The 20,197-nt window shown below is 43.5% G+C and overlaps 2 protein-coding genes across 7 annotated transcripts in view; one reads left to right on the top strand and one right to left on the bottom strand.

Annotated features, from left to right (window-relative positions):
- Window positions 1-9,694, top strand: part of RAC1 (Rac family small GTPase 1) — a 34,643-nt gene extending 24,949 nt beyond the window's left edge. The window contains exons 4-7 of one of the 2 annotated variants that reach the window (XM_053554500.1): window positions 4,639-4,695; window positions 6,461-6,523; window positions 7,383-7,542; window positions 8,075-9,694. In XM_053554500.1, the coding sequence (XP_053410475.1) occupies window positions 4,639-4,695; window positions 6,461-6,523; window positions 7,383-7,542; window positions 8,075-8,205 (411 nt within the window). In that variant the 3' untranslated portion in view covers window positions 8,206-9,694. The remainder of the gene's footprint in view (window positions 1-4,638; window positions 4,696-6,460; window positions 6,524-7,382; window positions 7,543-8,074) is intronic. The other variant, XM_053554501.1, reaches the window with a different exon arrangement.
- Window positions 9,695-14,376: 4,682 nt separating this feature from the next.
- The window catches only part of DAGLB (diacylglycerol lipase beta), a 46,941-nt gene continuing 41,120 nt past the window's right edge, over window positions 14,377-20,197 (bottom strand). For all 5 annotated transcript variants that reach the window (XM_053554495.1, XM_053554496.1, XM_053554494.1 and 2 more), the window contains 2 exons: window positions 15,631-15,881; window positions 14,377-15,504 (listed from right to left, as the gene is read on the bottom strand). In XM_053554495.1, the coding sequence (XP_053410470.1) occupies window positions 15,306-15,504; window positions 15,631-15,881 (450 nt within the window). In that variant the 3' untranslated portion in view covers window positions 14,377-15,305. The remainder of the gene's footprint in view (window positions 15,505-15,630; window positions 15,882-20,197) is intronic.

The raw sequence follows: 20,197 nt of genomic DNA, 5'->3' as shown, positions 1-20,197 counted from the left end.
ACTCTGTCTCAAAAAAACAAAAAAGAGAGCTTTTTCAATATCCTACATTTCTACATTACCCTGTGTGTTAAAAATTGGAATAGGAGGGCGGCATCTGTAGCTCAGTGGGTAGGGTGGTGGCCACAAACATCGAGGCTGGTGGGTTTAAATCTGGCCCAGGCCAGCTACAACAGTGACAACTGCAAGAACAACAAAAAAAATAGCCGGGTGTTGTGGTGGGGACCTGTAGTCCCAGCTACTTAGGAGCTCTGAGGCAAGAGAATTGCTTAAACCCAAGAGTTTGAGGTTGCTGTGAGCTGTGATGCCACTGCACTCTACTGAAGGCAACATAGTGAGACACTGTCTCAAAAAAAAAAAAAAAAGTTGGAGTAGGTAATACAAGTGCAGGGCAGCGCCTGTGGCTCAAGGTGTAGGGCGCTGGTTCCATATGCTGGAGGTGGCAGGTTCAAACCCAGCCCCGGCCAAAAAAAAAAAAAAACACACACACACAAAAAAAATCAAGGTAATACAAGTGCAAAGACAAGTTAATTCATGATCAGTTAGCAGTATGTTAACTGTGATTAATCGATACCCAGTGGGTGTTTAATAATTCCAGATTTTAAATGGTTTGAAAACACTGATTGGTACAGTGGAGTCTCCAACCCACTGGATACATCTGGAAGGGTGTGGTGTCACTTCTGAGAAAAGAGAACCACCCTAATGTGACTCAAGGGTACAGGGTAGGTTAAGGCCTTTTTCTCTAAGGGAGTCACTCACAGTAGGTCAAAGGTGACTTGGCAGGAGTCTCACTTTGTCTGCTGAGGAACACAAAGATGAGTAAGGTGGACTCTTCTCCACCTTAACTGAATAGAGTTGTAGTGTGTGAGGCCTGAAGTCAGAATGGGTAAAATTTTATGTGTCATCTGTGTAAAGTAGTACACTAAAGGGGAACCTAAATAAACTGTATGCTGAGAGGAAGTGGTCTCTGGCTGTTGGCTTTTTGGACTGTAGCATACTCATAGTTTCATCTTAGATTTCTGAAGGACCAGTTAGGAGATTTCTTACTTAGTCTTCCTACAAAGAGATGTTACATTTCCTCTGGTTATTTAATGTTAGTATCCATCTCTGTTGGAGAAGTTTAACTTAGCTCTGATGTCAGTGCTCTGGGAGATTTCTCTGCTTAGCAAGAGCACCATCACCATGCTAAAGCTGTAAGTCACAGGCCAGTTCTTAGATATCAGGGCTCCTTTTCCCTTTTTTCTAAGCTTGTTTTCTTAACAGTTCCACACTGAGGGCACATGTTCAACTTCTTTTAGTTCTTTTTTCTGCCATGTTTATATATCCTGATCTTCTCCCAGTGCATAGAATGTCTATATTTAAAAATATTCCAAGTCTGAAAGTAAAATCCAGGTGGAAAGCATTTGGAAGAGAATAAAATGAAAGAAAGAGAAGCAATCTTGCTTTTGGAGTAGTGAGATTTCAGCCATCTAAGACATCTGGCCACTAAAAAGCAGACTGTTTGTGGTGGTGCCACTGACGGGGAGGCAGCAGGAAGAAGTGCTGTTCTGATTTTTGCCTAGCAAGGAAGAAGTGGCTTGTGTTAGGGGCATGGTAGGAGTCTAGTGTAGTCAGAAAGAGGAAGGTTGCATTTAAGTGGACTGTAAATGGGCTGTTGACCAGAGACAGCCTATGGCTCTTACACATGAGGGACCTGTGAGGAAAGAAAGGGAGAGACCCTTATTGAGACATAGGTGGTGCTCTGAGGCTGAGTGTTGCAGAGAAAGGAAAGAGAGACTCCCAGCCACGGTGGCCTGCACAGTCTCCACGTGCTGAGGGATTAGGAAGCAACGGTTAGAAGGAATTAATGCTACAAAATAAATATCAGAAGCACCAGACATGTTTTCTGAAAGCTATATTTAGGATGGGGAAGAAAAAGGAACAGGGAAGGAACAGGCAGATGGCGTAATGTTAATGTAGGAAGGAAAAGTAGAATTGCTCGGCTTCTGTTGTGCATGGTTCTTCTCCATCAAAAAAGATGTTCCTTAGGGTTCCTGGGGATTAAAAAAAAAAAAACGGCGGCAACTGTGGCTCAAAGGAGTAGGGCGCCTGCCCCATATGCCGGAGGAGGTGGCGGTTTCAAACCTAACCCCAGCCAAAAACTGGGGAAAAAAAAAAAATTAGGGTATAATATCTTCCTGTTCTCTTTGTGTAAAAAAGGTGGGGGAAAGGGTGTAATAAATTTGATTGGTGGATATTTTGAAGCTGCATTTTTGTGACTGATCCCCAGGGAACTTCTGTATCACAATAAAGATTTGGCACTATATCAAGTCCTTGGGAGGACATGTCTTCAAAAATAGCCCAGAGATTAAACCAAGATAGCTATGGAAACTAACATTCTTTTTGAATTGTAAATCAGAGATGCTCGAATGAGATGAAATTAAAATAATCCTCTTGTTCTTTTATTTTTGTTTATTTATTTATTTATTTTTGTAGAGACAGAGTCTCACTTTATGGCCCTCGGTAGAGTGCCGTGGCCTCACACAGCTCACAGCAACCTCCAGCTCCTGGGCTTAAGTGATTCTCTTGCCTCAGCCTCTTGTTCTTTTCTTAAAAGAAATCTGGGGTTCTGTGCTGGAAGAACAAGTCGATTTTTATTAGAACAGAAAAAAATTGAAAACTGAAAATGTGACTTCTAAAACTTGTCACTGAGGGGTGGCCTCATCCAAACCTCAAAGGGACCATGAATTGAAAGTCTTAGGCTCAAATAGCCGGGCGTTGTGGCGGGCGCCTGTAGTCCCAGCTACTCAGGAGGCTGAGGCAAGAGAATCGCTTAAGCCCAGGAGTTGGAGGTTGCTGTGAGCTGTGTGAGGCCACGGCACTCTACCGAGGGCCATAAAGTGAGACTCTGTCTCTACAAAAAAAAAAAAAAAAAAAGAAGGTCTTTAGGCTCGGCTTCTCTAGCACAGTGGTTATGGCGCCAGCCACGTACACCAAGGCTGCTGGGTTCAAACCCAGCCCAGGCCAGCTAAACAATGACAACTGCAACAGAAAATAACTGGGTGTGTGGTGGGCACCTGTAGTCCCAGCTACTTGGGAGGTTGAGGCAAGAGAATTGCTTAAGCTCAGGAGTTTGGGTTTTTTTTTTTTTTTTTTTTTGCAGTTTGGCCAGGGCTGGGTTTGAACCCACCACCTCCGGCATTTGGGGCCAGCGCCCTACCCCTTTGAGCCACAGGCGCCGCCCAAGCTCAGGAGTTTGAGGTTGCTGTAAGCTGTGATGCCACAGCAGTCTACTGAGGGTGAGACTCTACCATAGCGAGACTCTGTCTCAAAAAAAAAAAAAAGTCTTAGTGTCAGCAACACTTGTTTCTTTGAGAGATACAAGTTCATAACCTAAAACTACAGTCGGATAGGAACAATATTTCTGCATAGGATGGCACCTGTGGCTCAAAGGGGTGGGGTGCTGGCCCCCTATGCCAGAGGTGGCTGGTTCAAACCCAGCCCCCGCCAAAAAAATTTTTTTTCTACATAGGAAGGCCAGGCACAATAGCTCATGCCTGTCACCCTAGTATGCTGAGGTAGGAAGATTACTTTAGGTCCAGAGTTTGATACCAGCCTGACCGAGAGCGAGGCCCGATCTCTACAAAAAAAAAAAAAAATATATATATATATATAAATTAGCTGGGCATGGTGGTGGGCACCTGTAGTCCCACATACATGGAAGGCTGAGGCAGGAGGATCACTTAACCCCAGAAGTTTGAGGTTACAGTGAGCTATGATGACGCTACTGCACTACAGCTGTAGAGACAGAGCAAGACTCCATTTCCAGAAAAGGGGAAGGGCTGGGCGCAGTGGCTCATGCCTATAATCCTAGCACTGGGAGGCCAAGGCATCTAGATCCTTGACTTTAGGAGTTTGAGACCAGCCTGAGTAAGAGTGAGATCCTGTTTCTACTAAAAAACTAGCTGAGCATTGTGGCAAGTGCCTGTAGTCCCAACTACTTGGGAGGTTGAGGCAAGAGGATTACTTGAGCCCAAGAGTTTGAGGTTGCTGTGAGCTATGACTCTATGGCACTCTATCCAGGGTAAAAGTGATACTCTTGTCTCAAAAGGGAAAAAAAATTCTGCACAGGAGACTTTGTGTTTAGGCAGCATTAAAACTGTCAGCACTCAGATCTGGCTGTGTTCTGGGAGAGCCCCATGTCTGGTAGGCATGTTTTATAGACAGATGTCTTTCCTGTTGTGGCTTCCTTCCACTGGGCTTCTGACTCTAGATGTGCCTGTTGGCTAGTGGATGCTGGTGATAGTATGTGAACATGCCTTATGGTAACAGCCCCTTCTTAACATCTCCAGCTTCATGGGCATGTTGTTGGCTCTGTGTTGCTGCCACGGCAGAAGTAGCAACTTTGTTGAATCCCCAGTATTTGCCTGACTTTGTTTTCACCATTGTTAAACTACCCAACGTGATAGCCTTTTTTGGCAAGGTTTCATAAGAGTGTTTTGGTGGCACTTTTCATCAAAGTCATGTTAGATTATTATATGCTTTTTGATTGCTTGGGAGGGTTGAGACAAAATTCTGATAAAAGAATCAATAACAGGTTATATTGATTGTTATTTTCCTCAGTTTGTACTAAACTCAAACCAAGTTCTCATGCATTACTAGGTTGGAGAAACGTACGGTAAGGATATAACCTCCAGGGGGAAAGACAAGCCGATTGCCGTATGTAAAATTTTCAATCGACTTCAGTTTCAAGCTTTATCTGTTCTCTCATTTCACTTAGTTTTCCTAGGATTTCTTACTGAACCTCAAGTTCCTTGAGTGTTTTATACTTAATCCACTCAAGGTTGGGGTTTGACCTACCAGCTGACTTAAAGCAGTTTGTGAACTGCAGTCTTCCCTCCTCTCAAGTGAAAGGAGGGCTGAGTGAGACAGTCTCTCTCCTGACTGGTTGGAGATGGCAGATGTAATGATTCCACCTGGAAGCTCACCTGGCTGTGTGCTGAGCCAGACAGGACTAACCTTGCTCAGGGCTTTTTTCTGCTTTGGTGTCCTGTGTGGTGGGGCTGTCTGGGGTGCGGCTATGCAGTGCTGGTGAGCTAACCTGACCGTGCTTTGAGATGGTTTGCTGGGATGCTGTGGTGATTCTTAGACAAGCTTGTGCATGCGCCAGCATTTTAAAATGTCATTTATAAAAAGCTGTTGTGTGGGATGTTTCTTTCCCTTTCAGGTACAAGATATCAGCTGGATGGTTTAAAGCATTAGCTTGGGAATTGTGTGCATTTTACAAAGTAGCATAATTGCTTCTTTCTGTGAAAATGTTTTATAAGCCTAGCATTTTAGAAACTCTTGGGCATTTCTTTTATACAGGTAAATATTTGAATTTGACTTTATATACAAGACAGAATGGAAGGAGAACCTCAGATATTTTACATTTAGCCAGAAATCTCCAAGTGTGTACTCTGCACCTACTTTTCTTTGCATCTCTACTTTAGCTATAGCTGCCCTGGGTGCATATTTTCCAGAAGACCTGGTTGTGTTTGACAAATTGTTACAGCATGAGAATGGTTGTCAACTATGAAGATGCCACTTACACATTAAACCATCCTCCTTGCAGAGGGAAGGGCTCCAGTAGCAAATATTTGAGTCCCTACTTTGTGTTAAGGACTGTGACAGTTTCTAAAGAAGCAATTACTTTGGAACCCAGTGATAATCTTGGGTTTAAAATGTTTGTACTTGACATGCCAATGCTAAACTTGATGAAAAGCATACCATTTGTAGATACTGGGAGGTTTTTTTTTGTTTTTTTGAGATGGAGACTCAGTCTGTTGCCCAGGGTAGAGTGCCATGGCCTCAGCCTAGCTCACAGCAGCCTCAAACCCCTGAGGTTAAGTGATCCTCCTGCCTCAGCCTCCTTATGTGACTACTGGTACATTCCACCATGTCTGGCTAATTTTTTCTAATTTTTGGTAGACATGGGGTCTTGTTCTTGCTCAGGCTAGTCTCAAACTCTTGAGCTCAAAGGATCCTCCCGCCACAGCCTCCCAGAGTGCTAGGAGTACAGGCGTTAAGCCACTGTGCCCAGCCTGTAGATACGGTTTTTAAAATTGACTCTGCTTTCGGCAAATAGACCTAATTTTATGGAAATACTGGAATAGTATCATCATACTTGATTTTGTCTGTTTAGGAAATAATGGGTAAGAGTTCTCCCAGGATCTAGTTCAATGCCTCCCTGACCTTGGATATAGCTTCCAGCATATTCTCTCTCCACTTTCCCTTTCTCACAGTAACTGATTGCTTGATAAGCTGATTCTGGTCTGGGAGCCACTGGACACACAGAGAGGTAGATCCAGGGAGCTTTGATAGAAGCTGCTGGTACCTGGTAGACATACTCCACATCCTGTGACTCATTCTCAACATTTAGAAAACAAAGTGCATTCATCATTTTAAGATTATTTTCTAAATGTCTTCTGTTTCCCTTTTATAGGATGTATTCTTAATTTGTTTTTCCCTTGTGAGTCCTGCATCATTTGAAAATGTCCGTGCAAAGGTAAGTAGTGTATTGTTACCCAGTGTCATTCTTAGAAGGAAATATTTAAAAATACCAGCTACTGGTAGAAATTTCAATTATTTAAATTTGTTTTAGCAATTTTACTTAGGTACATGATTAAATGTACCTAAGTAAAGTACATGGCTTTTAAGTATATGGCTTAAATATGTAGATTTTCGAAGCTTCAGGTTCTGATTCAGATGTTTTGTGTTCCTCAGTATAACGAAGCACTTTGGAGTCAGTCTGATAAAAATGACCATTTCGGGCGGCGCATGTGGCTCAAGGAGTAGGGCGCCGGTCCCATATGCCAGAGGTGGCGGGTTTAAACCTAGCCCTGGCCAAAAACCAAAAAAAAAAAAAAAAAAATGACCATTTCTTCCAGCATCTTTCACAGATTTCTTAGTGAAAATAACTAAAGAGAAAGAGACCCCTTTGGTTGTGGTGATCAGGGATGTTTTCAGTGGGGATTATGGTGGCAGAGCTGACACCTTGGTCTGGGTAGTTTGTTTATTCTTATCCCTGAATAGATGATGAATTTTCCAAAATGACCCTAACTTGTTTTGCCCAAAATAAAGCAGTTTGCTTTGGGGGGCCTGTCCTTCCTGCTATTGCTTGACTGGTAAAGCCCATTCTGTAGGATCCGTAATCTGGGAGGTCCTGATTGGCTATCAGATACCCCAGATATTCCTTACTGGTTCTTCAAGGTTTGAATTCAAGGTGTAACTGCATGAAGACTAAGTGGAGACGGGACTGACTGCAGTTGGGTGGCTGACACATGACCTATTGCATGTAGTTTAGGTGAAGGAAGTTTATACGGGAGAGTGTTATAACATTACTTTGTTCCTTTTTTTATATCTAGTGGTATCCCGAAGTGCGACATCATTGTCCCAACACTCCCATCATCCTTGTGGGAACTAAACTTGATCTTAGGGATGATAAAGACACGATTGAGAAGCTGAAAGAGAAGAAGCTGACTCCTATCACCTATCCACAGGGTTTAGCCATGGCTAAAGAGATTGGTAGGAAATCCTCCATTTTCATGTTTTGTACGTCTTTTATTTTAGAGACAGAAAGTGGAGTGCAATCTGAGAAAGTATAATGTGTGTTCTCTTACTCAGAGTCTGTCTTACTTTTGGGGAACCCACTAAGCAAGTCCCTTCTGGGTCTCTCTCTCTCCTTTTTTTTTTGAGACAGTCTCAAGCTGTCGCCCTGGGTAGAGTGCTGTGGTGTCAGAGCTCACAGCAACCTCCAACTCTTGGGCTGAGGTGATCCTCTTGCTTGTTTCTTTTTTTTTTTTTTTTAATTTTTTAGTAGAGACAGGGTCTTGCTTTTGCTCAGGCTGGTGTTGAACTCGTGAGCTCAAGTGAGCCACCGTGCCTGGCCACCCTTCCGGGTCTTAATGTTAGCACTGGAAAGTAGAAGCAAGGTTAGAGAGTTGGTTCTGCTGTGCCATGCTAGCAGAAGGTGCTAGCTTCGAGGTTATCTGCCTCTTTGTTTTGATCAGAAGAGTCATGCGAAGAGAACAATGCCATGTGGCCATGTTTCTTATAGGTGCTGTAAAATACCTGGAGTGCTCGGCTCTCACACAGCGAGGCCTCAAGACAGTGTTTGATGAAGCTATCCGAGCAGTTCTCTGCCCACCACCGGTCAAGAAGAGGAAGAGAAAATGCCTGCTGTTGTAAACGTCTGAGCCCCTTGTTCTTGGTCCTGTCCCTTGGAACCTTTGTACGCTTTGCTCAAAAAACGGTGGAGCCTTTGCACTCAATGCCAAGTTTTTGTTACAGATTAATTTTTCCATAAAACCATTTTGAACCAGTCAGTAATTTTAAAGTTTTGTTTGTTCTAAATGTAAGAGTTTAGACTCACATTTTATTAAAATTTAGCCCTAAAATGACAAGCCTTCTTAAAGCCTTATTTTTTGAAAAGCCCCTGTTCTTGCTCAGAATAAGAGTTGCCAAAATACCTTCTGAACTAAGTTGCATTGTTGCGCTATGAACACTAAGCACTAAACTGTTTAAAGACCTTTGTCTTTAAGAAGACTGAAATTAGGAGATGTAGACATTTTCTAAGTAGTTTTCAGATATGTAAAGCAAGTCAGCCTCTTTAAGGAAATGTTGCCATTTAATGCATCAATAATTTATCAGCCCACATTCAACACATAACATTGTACTGTATATCATAATGGAATGGGTATAACACCTCTTTGGATCAGTCTTTTTGATTTCATAGTGAATTTTTAAAAAAGATAGTTGATCAGCTTTTGCTGAGTTTGAACAGAACACTTTACTCATGTTTTTCCTCTAATGAAGTATTCTGCTTAGTTGTGGGTGTGCTAGGGTGGAGTGTGTAAAACACTTAACATGATCAAAGGATGAAGACAGTATTTTGACAAAATAAGAAGTAGCGATTAATTTACACTACATTATACAAGAAATAAACTGAATAAAAGTGTCACGGGTACAAATTTTAAAAGGTTAATTTCTTTTAAATGCAGATGATAAAGTTGGTATTATCAGTAAGTGTTTTCTTAAGATTTTCCTCTCACATTTGCCATCCCTCTCAAAATTGGGCATTTAATTCATCTTTGAACTGGTTATTCCCTTAGTTGCTTACTGTTTTTCTATAGAATTCCTTCTTAATGAGCAATATGCCTCCTTGTATTATAAATCTTTCTGATAATGCATTAATTTTTTTGTAAATTAGTAAAACTGCTTTCCTGTTTTCATGTTACTTTAATCAGAGCTAATAAGTGCTTTTCTTAGTTTTCTAGTATCTAGGTGTAAAAATCATGTGTTGCAGCTTTTTAGTTTTAAAAATATTTTAGATATTCTTAAACTTTGAGCCTTCCTAATATCACTGTCTTGCCAGATTACTAACAGTCACTTGACTAAACTGCCCCTATTTACCTCACCCACACGGACACATGCTTCCTGTAATTGCTTTGCCTAACAATGTTACTTGAGTATGTGAGGTTCTGTAAACTGTGCTAGTGCTAACAATGTTCTGTACAACTTAACTCACTGGCAAGAATACAATGTTGGACCTTTCAACCACTAGAACAAAATTTTTTAAATTGACAGTTGCAGAATTGTGGAGTGTTTTTACATTGATCTTTTGCTAATGCAATTAGCACTGTTTTGCATGTATGACTTAATAAATCCTTGAATCATATGACTGGTAATACTGAATTTTTGAGAGACTCGATGAACAAGCTCTTGGGTGTATGTTTGTTTACCTCACTTTAAAATCCTGGGTTACTGGAAATGTTCATGGTCAACATGTTTTCACACAGGAGGGACAAAGGGAGTGCCACCTCCAGGGTGAGCGAGTCTGCAGCTAAACAATACAGCGGGGGTGGGAGGTGACTCAGGTTTAGACCTGTTGAGTGGTGGAGAGATGCTTACATGGAGATACAGCGGGTTGCGTGTGAGAGCATCTTGGTCCAGTGCTTGGGGCTGAAGATGCAGGTGTTGAGAGCCCCACACAGGACAAAGATGGACTGACTACACAAACTTAAGGTCATTTCCTGATCCTGAACTTGTACTAGAATAAGGTTCGTGGTAATATTCATGTTCTATCAGGGGTCCTCAAACTTTTTAAACAGGGGGCCAGTTCACTGTCCCTCAGACCGATACAGGGCCAGACTATAGTTTAAAACAAAACAAAACAAAACTATGAACAAATTCCTATGCACACTGCACATCTTATTTTGAAGTAAAAACAAAACAAAACGGGAACAAATACAACCACACCACCTCATGTGGCCCACAGGCCGTAGTTTGAGGACCCCTGTTTCCTCCTTAGTGTTTTGAAAACTCTCGTTTTGAGGGTTTTTTTTTTTTGAGACAAAGCCTCATTATGTCACCCTCGGTAGAGTGTTATCACATTACAGCTCACACCAACCTCAAACTCTTGTGCGTAAGCAATTCTCTTGCCTCAGCCTCCCAAGTAGCTGGGACTACGGGCAACTGCCACAATGCCTGGCTATTTTTTGGTTGCAGTTGTCATTGTTTAACAGGCCCGGGCTGGGCTGGAAACTGCCAGTCTTGGTGCATGTGGCTGGCACCCTACTCACTGAGCTATGAGTGCTGAGCCTGTGTTTGACCCTATGTTGCCCTCAATAGAGTGCCGTGGCATCATAGCTTACAGCAACCTCAAACTCTTGGACTTAAGCGATTCTCTTGCCTCAGCCACCCAGGTAGCTGGGCCTACAGGTGCCTACCACAATACCTGGCTTTTTTTGTTGCAGTTTCCATTGTTCTAGCTGGCCTGGGCTGGGTTCAAACCCACCAGCCTTCATGTGTGTGGCTGGTACTATAACCATTGTGCTACAGGCACCGACAGTCTTAACTTTGTTGCCTGCTGTAGAGTGCCATAGTGTCATAGCTCAAGCAACTTCAAACTCCTGGACTCAAGCAATTCTCTTGCTTCAGCCTCCCTAGTAGCTGGGACTATAGGCACCAACCACAATGCCAGGCTATTTTTCTTTTTTTTTTTTTATCAGGCCTAGGCGGGGTTTGAACCCACCAGCCCCTGTGGGTGGGCTGAGCTATGGGCACCCCCCCCTACTTTTTTAACCAAGGACAAATACAAAGCTTTTAAAAAATCAACTTATAAAGGTTAAAAAAAAATAGCAATCATTGGGGCAGTGCCCGTGGCTCATTGAGTAAGTAGGGTGCTAGCCCCATATACTGAGGGTGGCGAGTTCGAACCCTGTCCTGGCCAAATTGCAACAACAAAAAAAAATAAAAATAGCCAGGTGTTGTGGCAGGTGCCTGTAGTCCCAGCTACTCAGGAGGCTGACGCAAGAGAATCACCTAAGCCCAAGAGTTGGAGGTTGCTGTGAGCTGTGACAGCACAGCAAATAAGACTATCTCAAAAAAAAAAAAAAGGCAGCTGGGAATGGTGGCTCACACCTGTAATCCTAGCATTCTAGAGGTCAAGGTAGGAGGATACCTTGAGATCAGAAGTTCCAGATCCACCTGAGCAAGAGCAATACTTGGTTTCCACTAAAAATAGAAAAATTAGCCAGGTGTTATGGTGGGCACCTGTAGTCCCAAGTACTCAGAAAGTGGAGGCAAGAGGATCACTTAAACCTAGGAGTCTGAGATTGCAATGAGCTAGGCTCAGAGGCCATGGCTTTTTAGCCTGGGCAACATAGTAAGACTCTCTTAAAAAAAAAAAATAATAATAATAATAATAATAATGGGGCGGCGCCTGTGGCTCAAAGGAGTAGGGCACCGGCCCCATATGCCAGAAGTGGTGGGTTCAAACCCAGCCCCGGCCAAAAACTGCCAAAAAAAAAAAAACAACCAATAATCTTCCTACTCTTTCCCAGTGAAAATATTTTAACATTTGCAGTTAATTTATCTACTTTTTGATACTTGTCTCCATAGGTCTAAATCATTTACTTGTTAGTTGAGTCTTTCAAGTTCAACCATTACTGTTGACATTTCCACTATGAAAGATGCTTGGTCTTCTTTCCCAAGTGCACTGCACCCTATCCCCTGCAAACACACCTTTCCCATCCCCTTAGAGTGATGGTTTTTGTGGGCTCTTACTAAAATAAGCATAGCCATGCTGTGTAGGAACAGAACTTTGCACTTTGCCTTTCCTGCACAACTTTTGGTTTCCTTTGGGATAATTAATGCTTTGTTTTCAATTGTGAATTTCTTGTATCTAAATTTCATGCTGATATGCATTGTGTATTTTATTAATTTTCACTTTTCTATATGCTCAGAATCATCTGACTTTTACATCTCATATATTGGCCTTTATTTCCTACAGTCTGTTTTTTGATTAACTCATCCTGATGAGTAGCTTCTTCAAGAGCTTCCTGAGAAAGGGTGTGTGAGAAGTATACATGTATCAGTCACATGTCACATGCATGATGTTTTGGCCAACAGACTGTTGATATAAAAGTGGTCCCACCAGATACAATACTGTATTCTGCTGAACTTTTCTATGTCTAGATATACAAATATTTAAGACTGTGTTACAGTTGCCTACAGTATTCAGTACCATAACATGCTGAATAGGTTTGTAGCCTAGGAACAGTAGGCCATACCATATAAGCATTTTACTTAAAAGAAAGAGACAGGACCTGACTATGTTGCCTAGTCTGGGCTTGAATTTCTGGGCTCAAGTGATCCTCCCACCTCAGCCTCCAAAGCAGCTAGGACTAGAGGTGTGCACCACTACACCTGGCTTCCCTTCAGAGCCATTTCCTTTGGGATGTACTTTTTCTTTCTTTCTTTTTTTTTTTTTTTAGAGACAGAGTCTCACTGTACCGCCCTCGGTGGAGTGCTGTGGCGTCACACGGCTCACAGCAACCTCTAACTCTTGGGCTTATGCGATTCTCTTGCTTCAGCCTCCCGAGCAGCTGGGACTACAGGCGCCCGCCACAACGCCCGGCTATTTTTTTGTTGCAGTTTGGCCGGGGCTGGGTTTGAACCCACCACCCTCGGCATATGGGGCCGTCGCCCTACTCACTGAGTCACAGGCGCCGCCCCGGGATGTACTTTTTCTTATTTATGAATATTGTGAGATTTTCCTTTTGTCTTCTATGTCCTAGGGTTTATTTTTATGCTTTGTACTAGACGCTCTTTTTTTTTTTTTTTTTTGAGACAGAGTCCCAGTATGTCACCCTCAGTAGAGGGCAATGGCGTCACAGCTCACAGCAACCTCAAACTCTTGGGCTTAAGCAATTCTCTTTGCCTCAGCCTCCCAAGTATCTGGAACTACAGGTGCACACCACAACACCCAGCTATTTTTTTGTTGCAGTTGTCATTATTGTTTTAGCTGGCCAGGGCCGGGTTCAGAACCTGCTAACTTCGGTATATGTGGCTGGCGCCGTACCACTGTGCTACGGGCATGGAACGTAGAAGCTCATCTTTTAATTTTCTCTTTTTCTACAACTTTCATTGAAATATTGGAATTCCTGGAATGGTCTCTTGACCTTTCCTTTTCCTGATTTGTCTCTTGAGTTTTGATTTCAGCTCCCATTAAGTTTCAGGTGTTCTTTTTCACCCTCTAAATACGCATTTTGAGCCTCCTGCGTCAGTTTTGGGATTACAGCATTTTTTCTGTGTCCTAAGCCATTGCTGAGGTTGTCTGGAGTTTCTGCCCACATCATGTTTCTTGTGGCCTCTTGTTCCTCAAGTGTGGCCATCCTTGGCTCATGCTTAAAGGTTGAGATTGGAAACAGCACACCAGGAGGGTTAGTGTGCAGTCAGATCTCCTATCTTTCTGCTACTAGACAAATGTAAGCATTGTGCTTAGAAATGAAACTTGTAGCAGCTTGATGCTGCCACGGCATTTCAACTGTGAAGTTTTAAAAACTGTCCTTTGCAGCTTTTCCAAAGTTCTACAGTGGCATGGCTGCCATAGCTGAGGAGGGTCCCTGAGACACAGTATCTCTTGAGGTCAGCTTCCCTGGAAGATTTCTCTCTTTGAAGATCCTGGAAGCTGAGTGAGAAGAGCTGAGGAATATCATCTCCTTTCCTCAGCTGTGTTGGTGTTGGTGTCCAGTCCTATCCTACCCTTCACCTCAGAGCACAGGTTGGGCCAGGTTTTTTCCACCTTTCAAGCAAACCTGCCCTGTGGCTGGTTCTTGTCCACTTCATTCCCATATCACAGGTGTGTGGGGAATCTGTCTCAGTGGCCAGGTGAACTCACCTTACCTTCCCCCTTAGCATTCTGTTTGACTCTAGCCATCTGGGTATTCTTGTCTCCTCTTCTGCATCTTTTAGCCTTTCCTCTTAAAACATAATTGCTGTAAAACCATCCAGCAAATAGACACCTACCTGGAAACCTCCAGTAGAAGAGCACATTATTTACTACGTAGACAGACACTGTAATGACATGTGCTTTATTTATTTTTATTATTATTTTTTGAGACAGCCTCAAGCTGTCGCCCTGGGTACAGTACCGTGGCTTCACAGCTCACAGCAACTTCCAAGTCTTGGGCTCAAGCAATTCTCCTACCTCAGCCTCCCAAGTAGCTGGGACTACAGGCACCTGCCACAACGCCCGGCTATTTTTTGGTTGCAGCCGTCATTGCTGTTTGGCGGGCTCGGGCTGGATTTGAACACGCCAGCTCAGGTGTATGTGGCTGGCACCAAGCCAGTTTTTTTTAAAACTCTCTCTAAATCCAATGGGTGACCTCAGAGCCAGAAGCATACTTCAGAATTAATCAACTTGTTGCCAAAATATCCGGATAATGTAAACAAGCTGAAGTGCTACAGCTCTGTGAAGGGCAGGAGCCGTAGTCTCCACTCACTTTCTCAACAAGATTTTGTCTGCATTCTCAGAGCCCTGGGCTGCACTTGAGTAACCCAGGAGAAAACTCTAGGCTGCACCTTCATGATGGTTCTGTTTGTATAGTCAGGAAGACTCTGAATAAACTGCACACCTTTAAGCCAAGTTTAGTGAAAAGGGTTGCCTGTTGGGTAGGAGTCTATAGATCTCTTTAGGTTCTTCAATGACAGTTCTCAGATGGCCAAATGATCTCTGGGCCAGGATAACAAACAGGGCTTCCTGAGGTTCTCGCCATGTTCACTGTCAGCATCAGCAGTTCCATCACCTCAATGAACTCTCCTGCCTATTATTATGACCAAAATTATTTGCCATAAGTTGTTTGGTCATTTGGAAGACCATCAAACTTAGTACCCATCCAATTCCTGCTGAAAGATAACTTGCTATGTTGGCATCACAGGTGTCACTCAGGACAGTTTAAGAACAAAAGCAGGACAGTTCCTGGGACAGTTTGTAGTAGCCCTGGTTATGCCACATCCACATTAGAGACCTCTTGTGCTGGACAGGAGATACAGGCTGCTGTGTTGGAGACCACACTGTCCAAGGCTCTCATAAGAACATCTGGCACATGGTCTGTTAGCATCTTTGGGCCTATGAGTATTTTGCTGAATTCCGCTTCATGTGACCACTTTGCACTATACTGAGCAGTAGAACAGCAGCCAAACCTTAAATGGAAAAGGAAACATCAACTAGCAAAGCTACACTTGACTTTGACCTCCAAAACACGTGCTTTCTTTCACTGGTGGTGAGTAGATTGTACTTAGCAGACCTGAAGACCTGTCCCCACTCACCTCCCTGAGCTGTCCTCTTCCTCTAGGTGGATGATCCTTCCAGGAGGAAACAGAGGGGGATATTTGGGTGGAGAGTCCAGGGGAGAATCGCTGGAGAAGCTGTAGGCTGGGGACCAGTGTGTCAATAGACTCTGTTCCCCGAGAAGGGGCTGCGTCAGGTCTCCCTGGTTGTCCCCATCCAGCTCAGTTGGAGAGTTGTCAGGGTTCACTCCAAACAGTTCATACCAGCACCCTTGCAGCAAGATCTTGTACTAAGGGTGAGACCCAAGAAGGCAGAATGTTGTCACTCCAAGGCATTCACAGTCATCACAGAAACCTCTTTAGGCCAGGAGCTGTGTAGGGTGGCAGCAACCCTAAGGACTCATGATGAACTCCCACATGGTCATGGGTCATGAATGTGGGGTATCTCTTGGATAATGAACCCCTCATACTTGGGGCAACCTTTTTTTAAAATGTAGACTTTGAGGGAAAATTACCCTGAATTTCTTTTTCTTTTTTTTTTTTTTTTTTCTGTTTGATGTATAGGGGATTAACTTATATTGACATATGTTGCCCAGGCTAGACTTGAACTCTTTAGGCTCTAGTAATCCTCCTACCTCAATCTCCTGAGTAGCTAGGACTATAGGCCTGAGCTTCTTTCCAGGCAATTCTGAAAATTAGTTTTACTCTGCTTATAAAAACATTAGATAATACTTCTAAAAAAATTTGGGAGGTAATTGATAAGGAGAAAATTTTGAATTCAATTTTATTCTGATTAACAACCAAAAGAAAAGTAAAAAAATAAGAGGTTAAAGAAGTGAAAATCATTTTTAACCCCATCATCCAAGTAAAACCAGACTTTGGCAAAATTCATATCTGTATCTCCTTGTCCCCTCCTTCTGCCTTGGAGCATATTTATTATTTGAGACAGAGATTTACTTATCGCCCTCGGTAGAGTGCCATGGTGTCACAGCTCACAGCAACCTCAAAATTTTCAGCTCAAGTGATTCTCTTCTTGCCTCAGACTCCCAAGTAGCTGGGACTATAAGCACCTGCCATAATGCCCGGCTTTTTTTTTTTTTTTTGGAGACAGAGTCTTAAGCTGTCCCCCTGGGTAGAGAGCCATGGCATTACTACTCATAGCAACCTCCAACTCTGGGCTTAAGCAATTCTCTTGCCTCAGCCTCCCAAGTAGCTGGGACCACAGGCACCCGCCACAATGGCTGGCTATTTTTTGGTTGCAGCCTTCATTGTTGTTTGGCGAACCCGCCAGCTCAGGTGTATGAGGCTGGAGTCTTAGCCCTTTGAGCCACAGGCGCCGAGCCACGCCTGGCTATTTTTTTGTTATTGTTGTTGTCATTGTTATTTAGCAGGCCCTGGCTGGGTTCAAACCCACCAGCCCCGGTGCATGTGGCCAGTACCCTAACCACTGAGCACGGACCCCGAACCTGGAGCATAGTTCTTAAGAATTATTATTATTAATATTGAGAGGGCCCCACTTTGTCACCCTCAGTAGAATGCCGTGGCATAATAGCTCACAGCAACCTCAAACTCTTGGGCTCAAGTAATTCTCTCACCTCAGCCTCCTGGGTAGCTGAGAATACAGGTGCCTGTTACAACGCTCAGCTAATTTTTAGAGACAGGGTCTTACTCTGATTCAGGCTGGTCTCAAACCCATAAGCTCAGGTAATCCACCCGCTTTGGCATGCCAGAGTGCTAGGATTACAGGAATAAGCCACCTTGCCGGGCCTAAGAATTATTATTATCATTATTATTATTTTTTTTTTGAGACAGAGTTTCACTATGTCGCCCTCAGTAGAGTGCTGTGGCTTCACAGCTCACAGCAATCTCAAACTCCTGGGCTCAAGTAATTCTCTTGCCTCAGCCTCTCGAGTAGCTGGGACTACAGGCGTCCACCACAACACCTGGCTAATAAGAATTCTTCTTCTGGGCGGCACCTGTGGCTCAGCGGGTAGGGCGCCGGTCCCATATGCCAGAGGTGGCGGGTTCAAACCCAGCCCCCGCCAAAAAAAAAAAAAAAAAAAAGAATTCTTCTTTTTTTTTTAGATATAAAATATTTTATTTGTAAATGGTGATCTTAAGAATTATTCATATATGTTCTGAGAAATGTGACTAAATAACAAAAAATAAATTTATTTTTGAGCTTGCTTTATTTATTTTTTGTCACCCTTGGTAGAGTGCTGTGGTGTCATAGCTCACAGCAACCTCAAACTCTTGGGTTCAAGCAATTCTCTTGCCTCAGTCTCCAGAGGAGCTGGGACTACAGGTGTCTGCCACAATGCCTGGTTATTTTTAGAGATGGGATCTCCCTGTTGCTGATCAGTCTGGTCTTGAACTCCTGAGCTCAGGCAATCCACCCACCTTGGCCTCACAGAGAGCTAGGATTACAGGTGTGAGCCATTGAAGCCAGCCCGTTAAGCTTGCTCTAAAAAAACTTTTCAGTGTGTCATAGATAACCTGTTTCTATTGATAAATAAATTTGGGTTTTGTCCCTCTCCTACCGCTATTGGTAAATATAAACTTCTATCACTATTTTTTTTTTTAGATCACATTAAAATTTGCTTTAATACTTCTTTGGGGGAAAAAAAATCACACTTGTAGTGAATGAACAAGAAACATTTTTACGCTATTATTTGTATCTACCATGCCATGAATTCATAGGGGAAGAGGTTCCAGTAGTTCAGGGAGGCACCTTGCCACTGAATGTGACAAAGTGTTGATTGACTTTTGAATTCCTGGGAAATTGGTTCCAGCACCTTGTATCACTGTTACATGGGGACTATTGGTTATCTTGTGTGCTATGCTGTACACCTATTATGCCCTGAGCTCATGGGGAATAAATAGGTTCTTGCATCTAAAAACATGGGTCCACTAGTACTCCTGTGTGCTATGTTATATGCTTATTATGCCATGAATTCATAGGGAATAGGTTCCAGGAGCTCAGGCTCCTTTCCGTTAGTTCTCACAAAGTGGGCTTCTCTGGGTGGTTCAGGCTGGCGCTTCAGTGGAACCCAGGTACCTCTCTCTTTGGCTTCCTTCTTTTTCTGATCATTTTCCTTCACACGTTTCAGGAAGCTATCTCGGCTCTTAGAGTGCTTAATATACTCAATACAAACATCAATCCTCTTCACGAGGATCTTGCCCTTAACTTGTTTACAACAATACCAACAGCATGCTGGGTGACACTGTAGACTCCTCCAGTTTTGCCATGGTAACATTTGTGTGGCATGCCTTTTTGAACAGTGCCCATTCCCTTGATGTCTACAGTATCACCTTTCTTGTAGATGCGCATGTATGTGGCCAAAGGAACAACTCCATGTTTTCTAAAAGGCCTAGAGAACATGTATTGGGTGCCTCTCCTCTTTCCCTTTGTGTTTGTCATTTTGGTGAATTACCTCTTCCGGCCGAAAGGAACTTCTATCACTATTTTTGATAATTGCATAATAGCCACAGTAGATACACCAGTACCTCTTAAATCTGTATTAGGCAGCCTTATTTTATTTTTTATTTTTTTTTTTGAGACAGAGCCTCAAACCTGTCACCTTGGGTAGAGTGCTGTGATATCACAGCTCACAGCAACCTCCAACTCCCGGGCTGAAGCGATTCTCCTGCCTCCACTTCCCAAGTAGCTGGGATTACAGGCACCTGCCACAACGCCCGGCTGTTTTTTTTTTTTTTTGGTTGCAGCTGTCATTGTTGTTCGGTGGGCTTAGGCTGGATTCGAACCTGCCAGCTCTGGTGTACATGGCTGGCGCCTTAGCCACTTGAGCCACACGGGCCGAGCCAGCAGCCTTATTGTCTAACCAAAAAGCATCAGAATACTGTAGGACTAAGAAGTTTCAGCAGAAAGCAAATCACTTAGCTGGGCGTTGTGGCGGGTGCCTGTAGTCCCAGCTACTCGGGAGGCTGAGGCAAGAGAATCGCTTAAGCCCAGGAGTTGGAGGTTGCTGTGAGCTGTGTGAGGCCACGGCACTCTACCGAGGGCCATAAAGTGAGACTCTGTCTCTACAAAAAAAAAAAAGAAAGCAAATCACTTATTAGAAAAGAAATGGTTCTATAATAGTATTTTCTTTCTTTCTTTCTTTTTTTTTTTTTTGTTGAAACAGAAACTGTGCCCTGAGCAGAGTGCAATATGTCATAGCTCACTGCAACCTCAGACTCGGGCTGTGGGCATCCTGCTGCCTCAGCCTCTGGAAGCCACTGGGATTACAGGCATTTGCTGCGGTGCCTGGCTGGGTTTTTCTTTCTTTTTTTTTTTGTAGAGACAGAGTCTCACTTTATGGCCGTCGGTAGAGTGTCGTGGCCTCACACAGCTCACAGCAACCTCCAACTCCTGGGCTCAAGCAATTCTCTTGCCTCAGCCTCCCGAGTAGCTGGGACTACAGGCGCCCGCCACAATGGCTGGCTATTTTTTGGTTGCAGTTTGGCCGGGGCTGGGCTTGAACCCGCCACCCTCGGTATATGGGGCCGGTGCCTTACCGACTGAGCCACAGGCGCCGCCCCGGGTTTTTCTTTCTATCTTTCTTTCTTTCTTTTTTTTTTTGAGACAGTCTCAAGCTGCCTCCCT

Source organism: Nycticebus coucang, chromosome 12 (assembly GCF_027406575.1).
Source record: "Nycticebus coucang isolate mNycCou1 chromosome 12, mNycCou1.pri, whole genome shotgun sequence".
Classification (NCBI taxonomy): domain Eukaryota; kingdom Metazoa; phylum Chordata; class Mammalia; order Primates; family Lorisidae; genus Nycticebus; species Nycticebus coucang.
The sequence above is the reverse complement of the archived record's forward strand: the minus strand, read 5'-3'. Positions and strand labels throughout refer to the sequence as shown.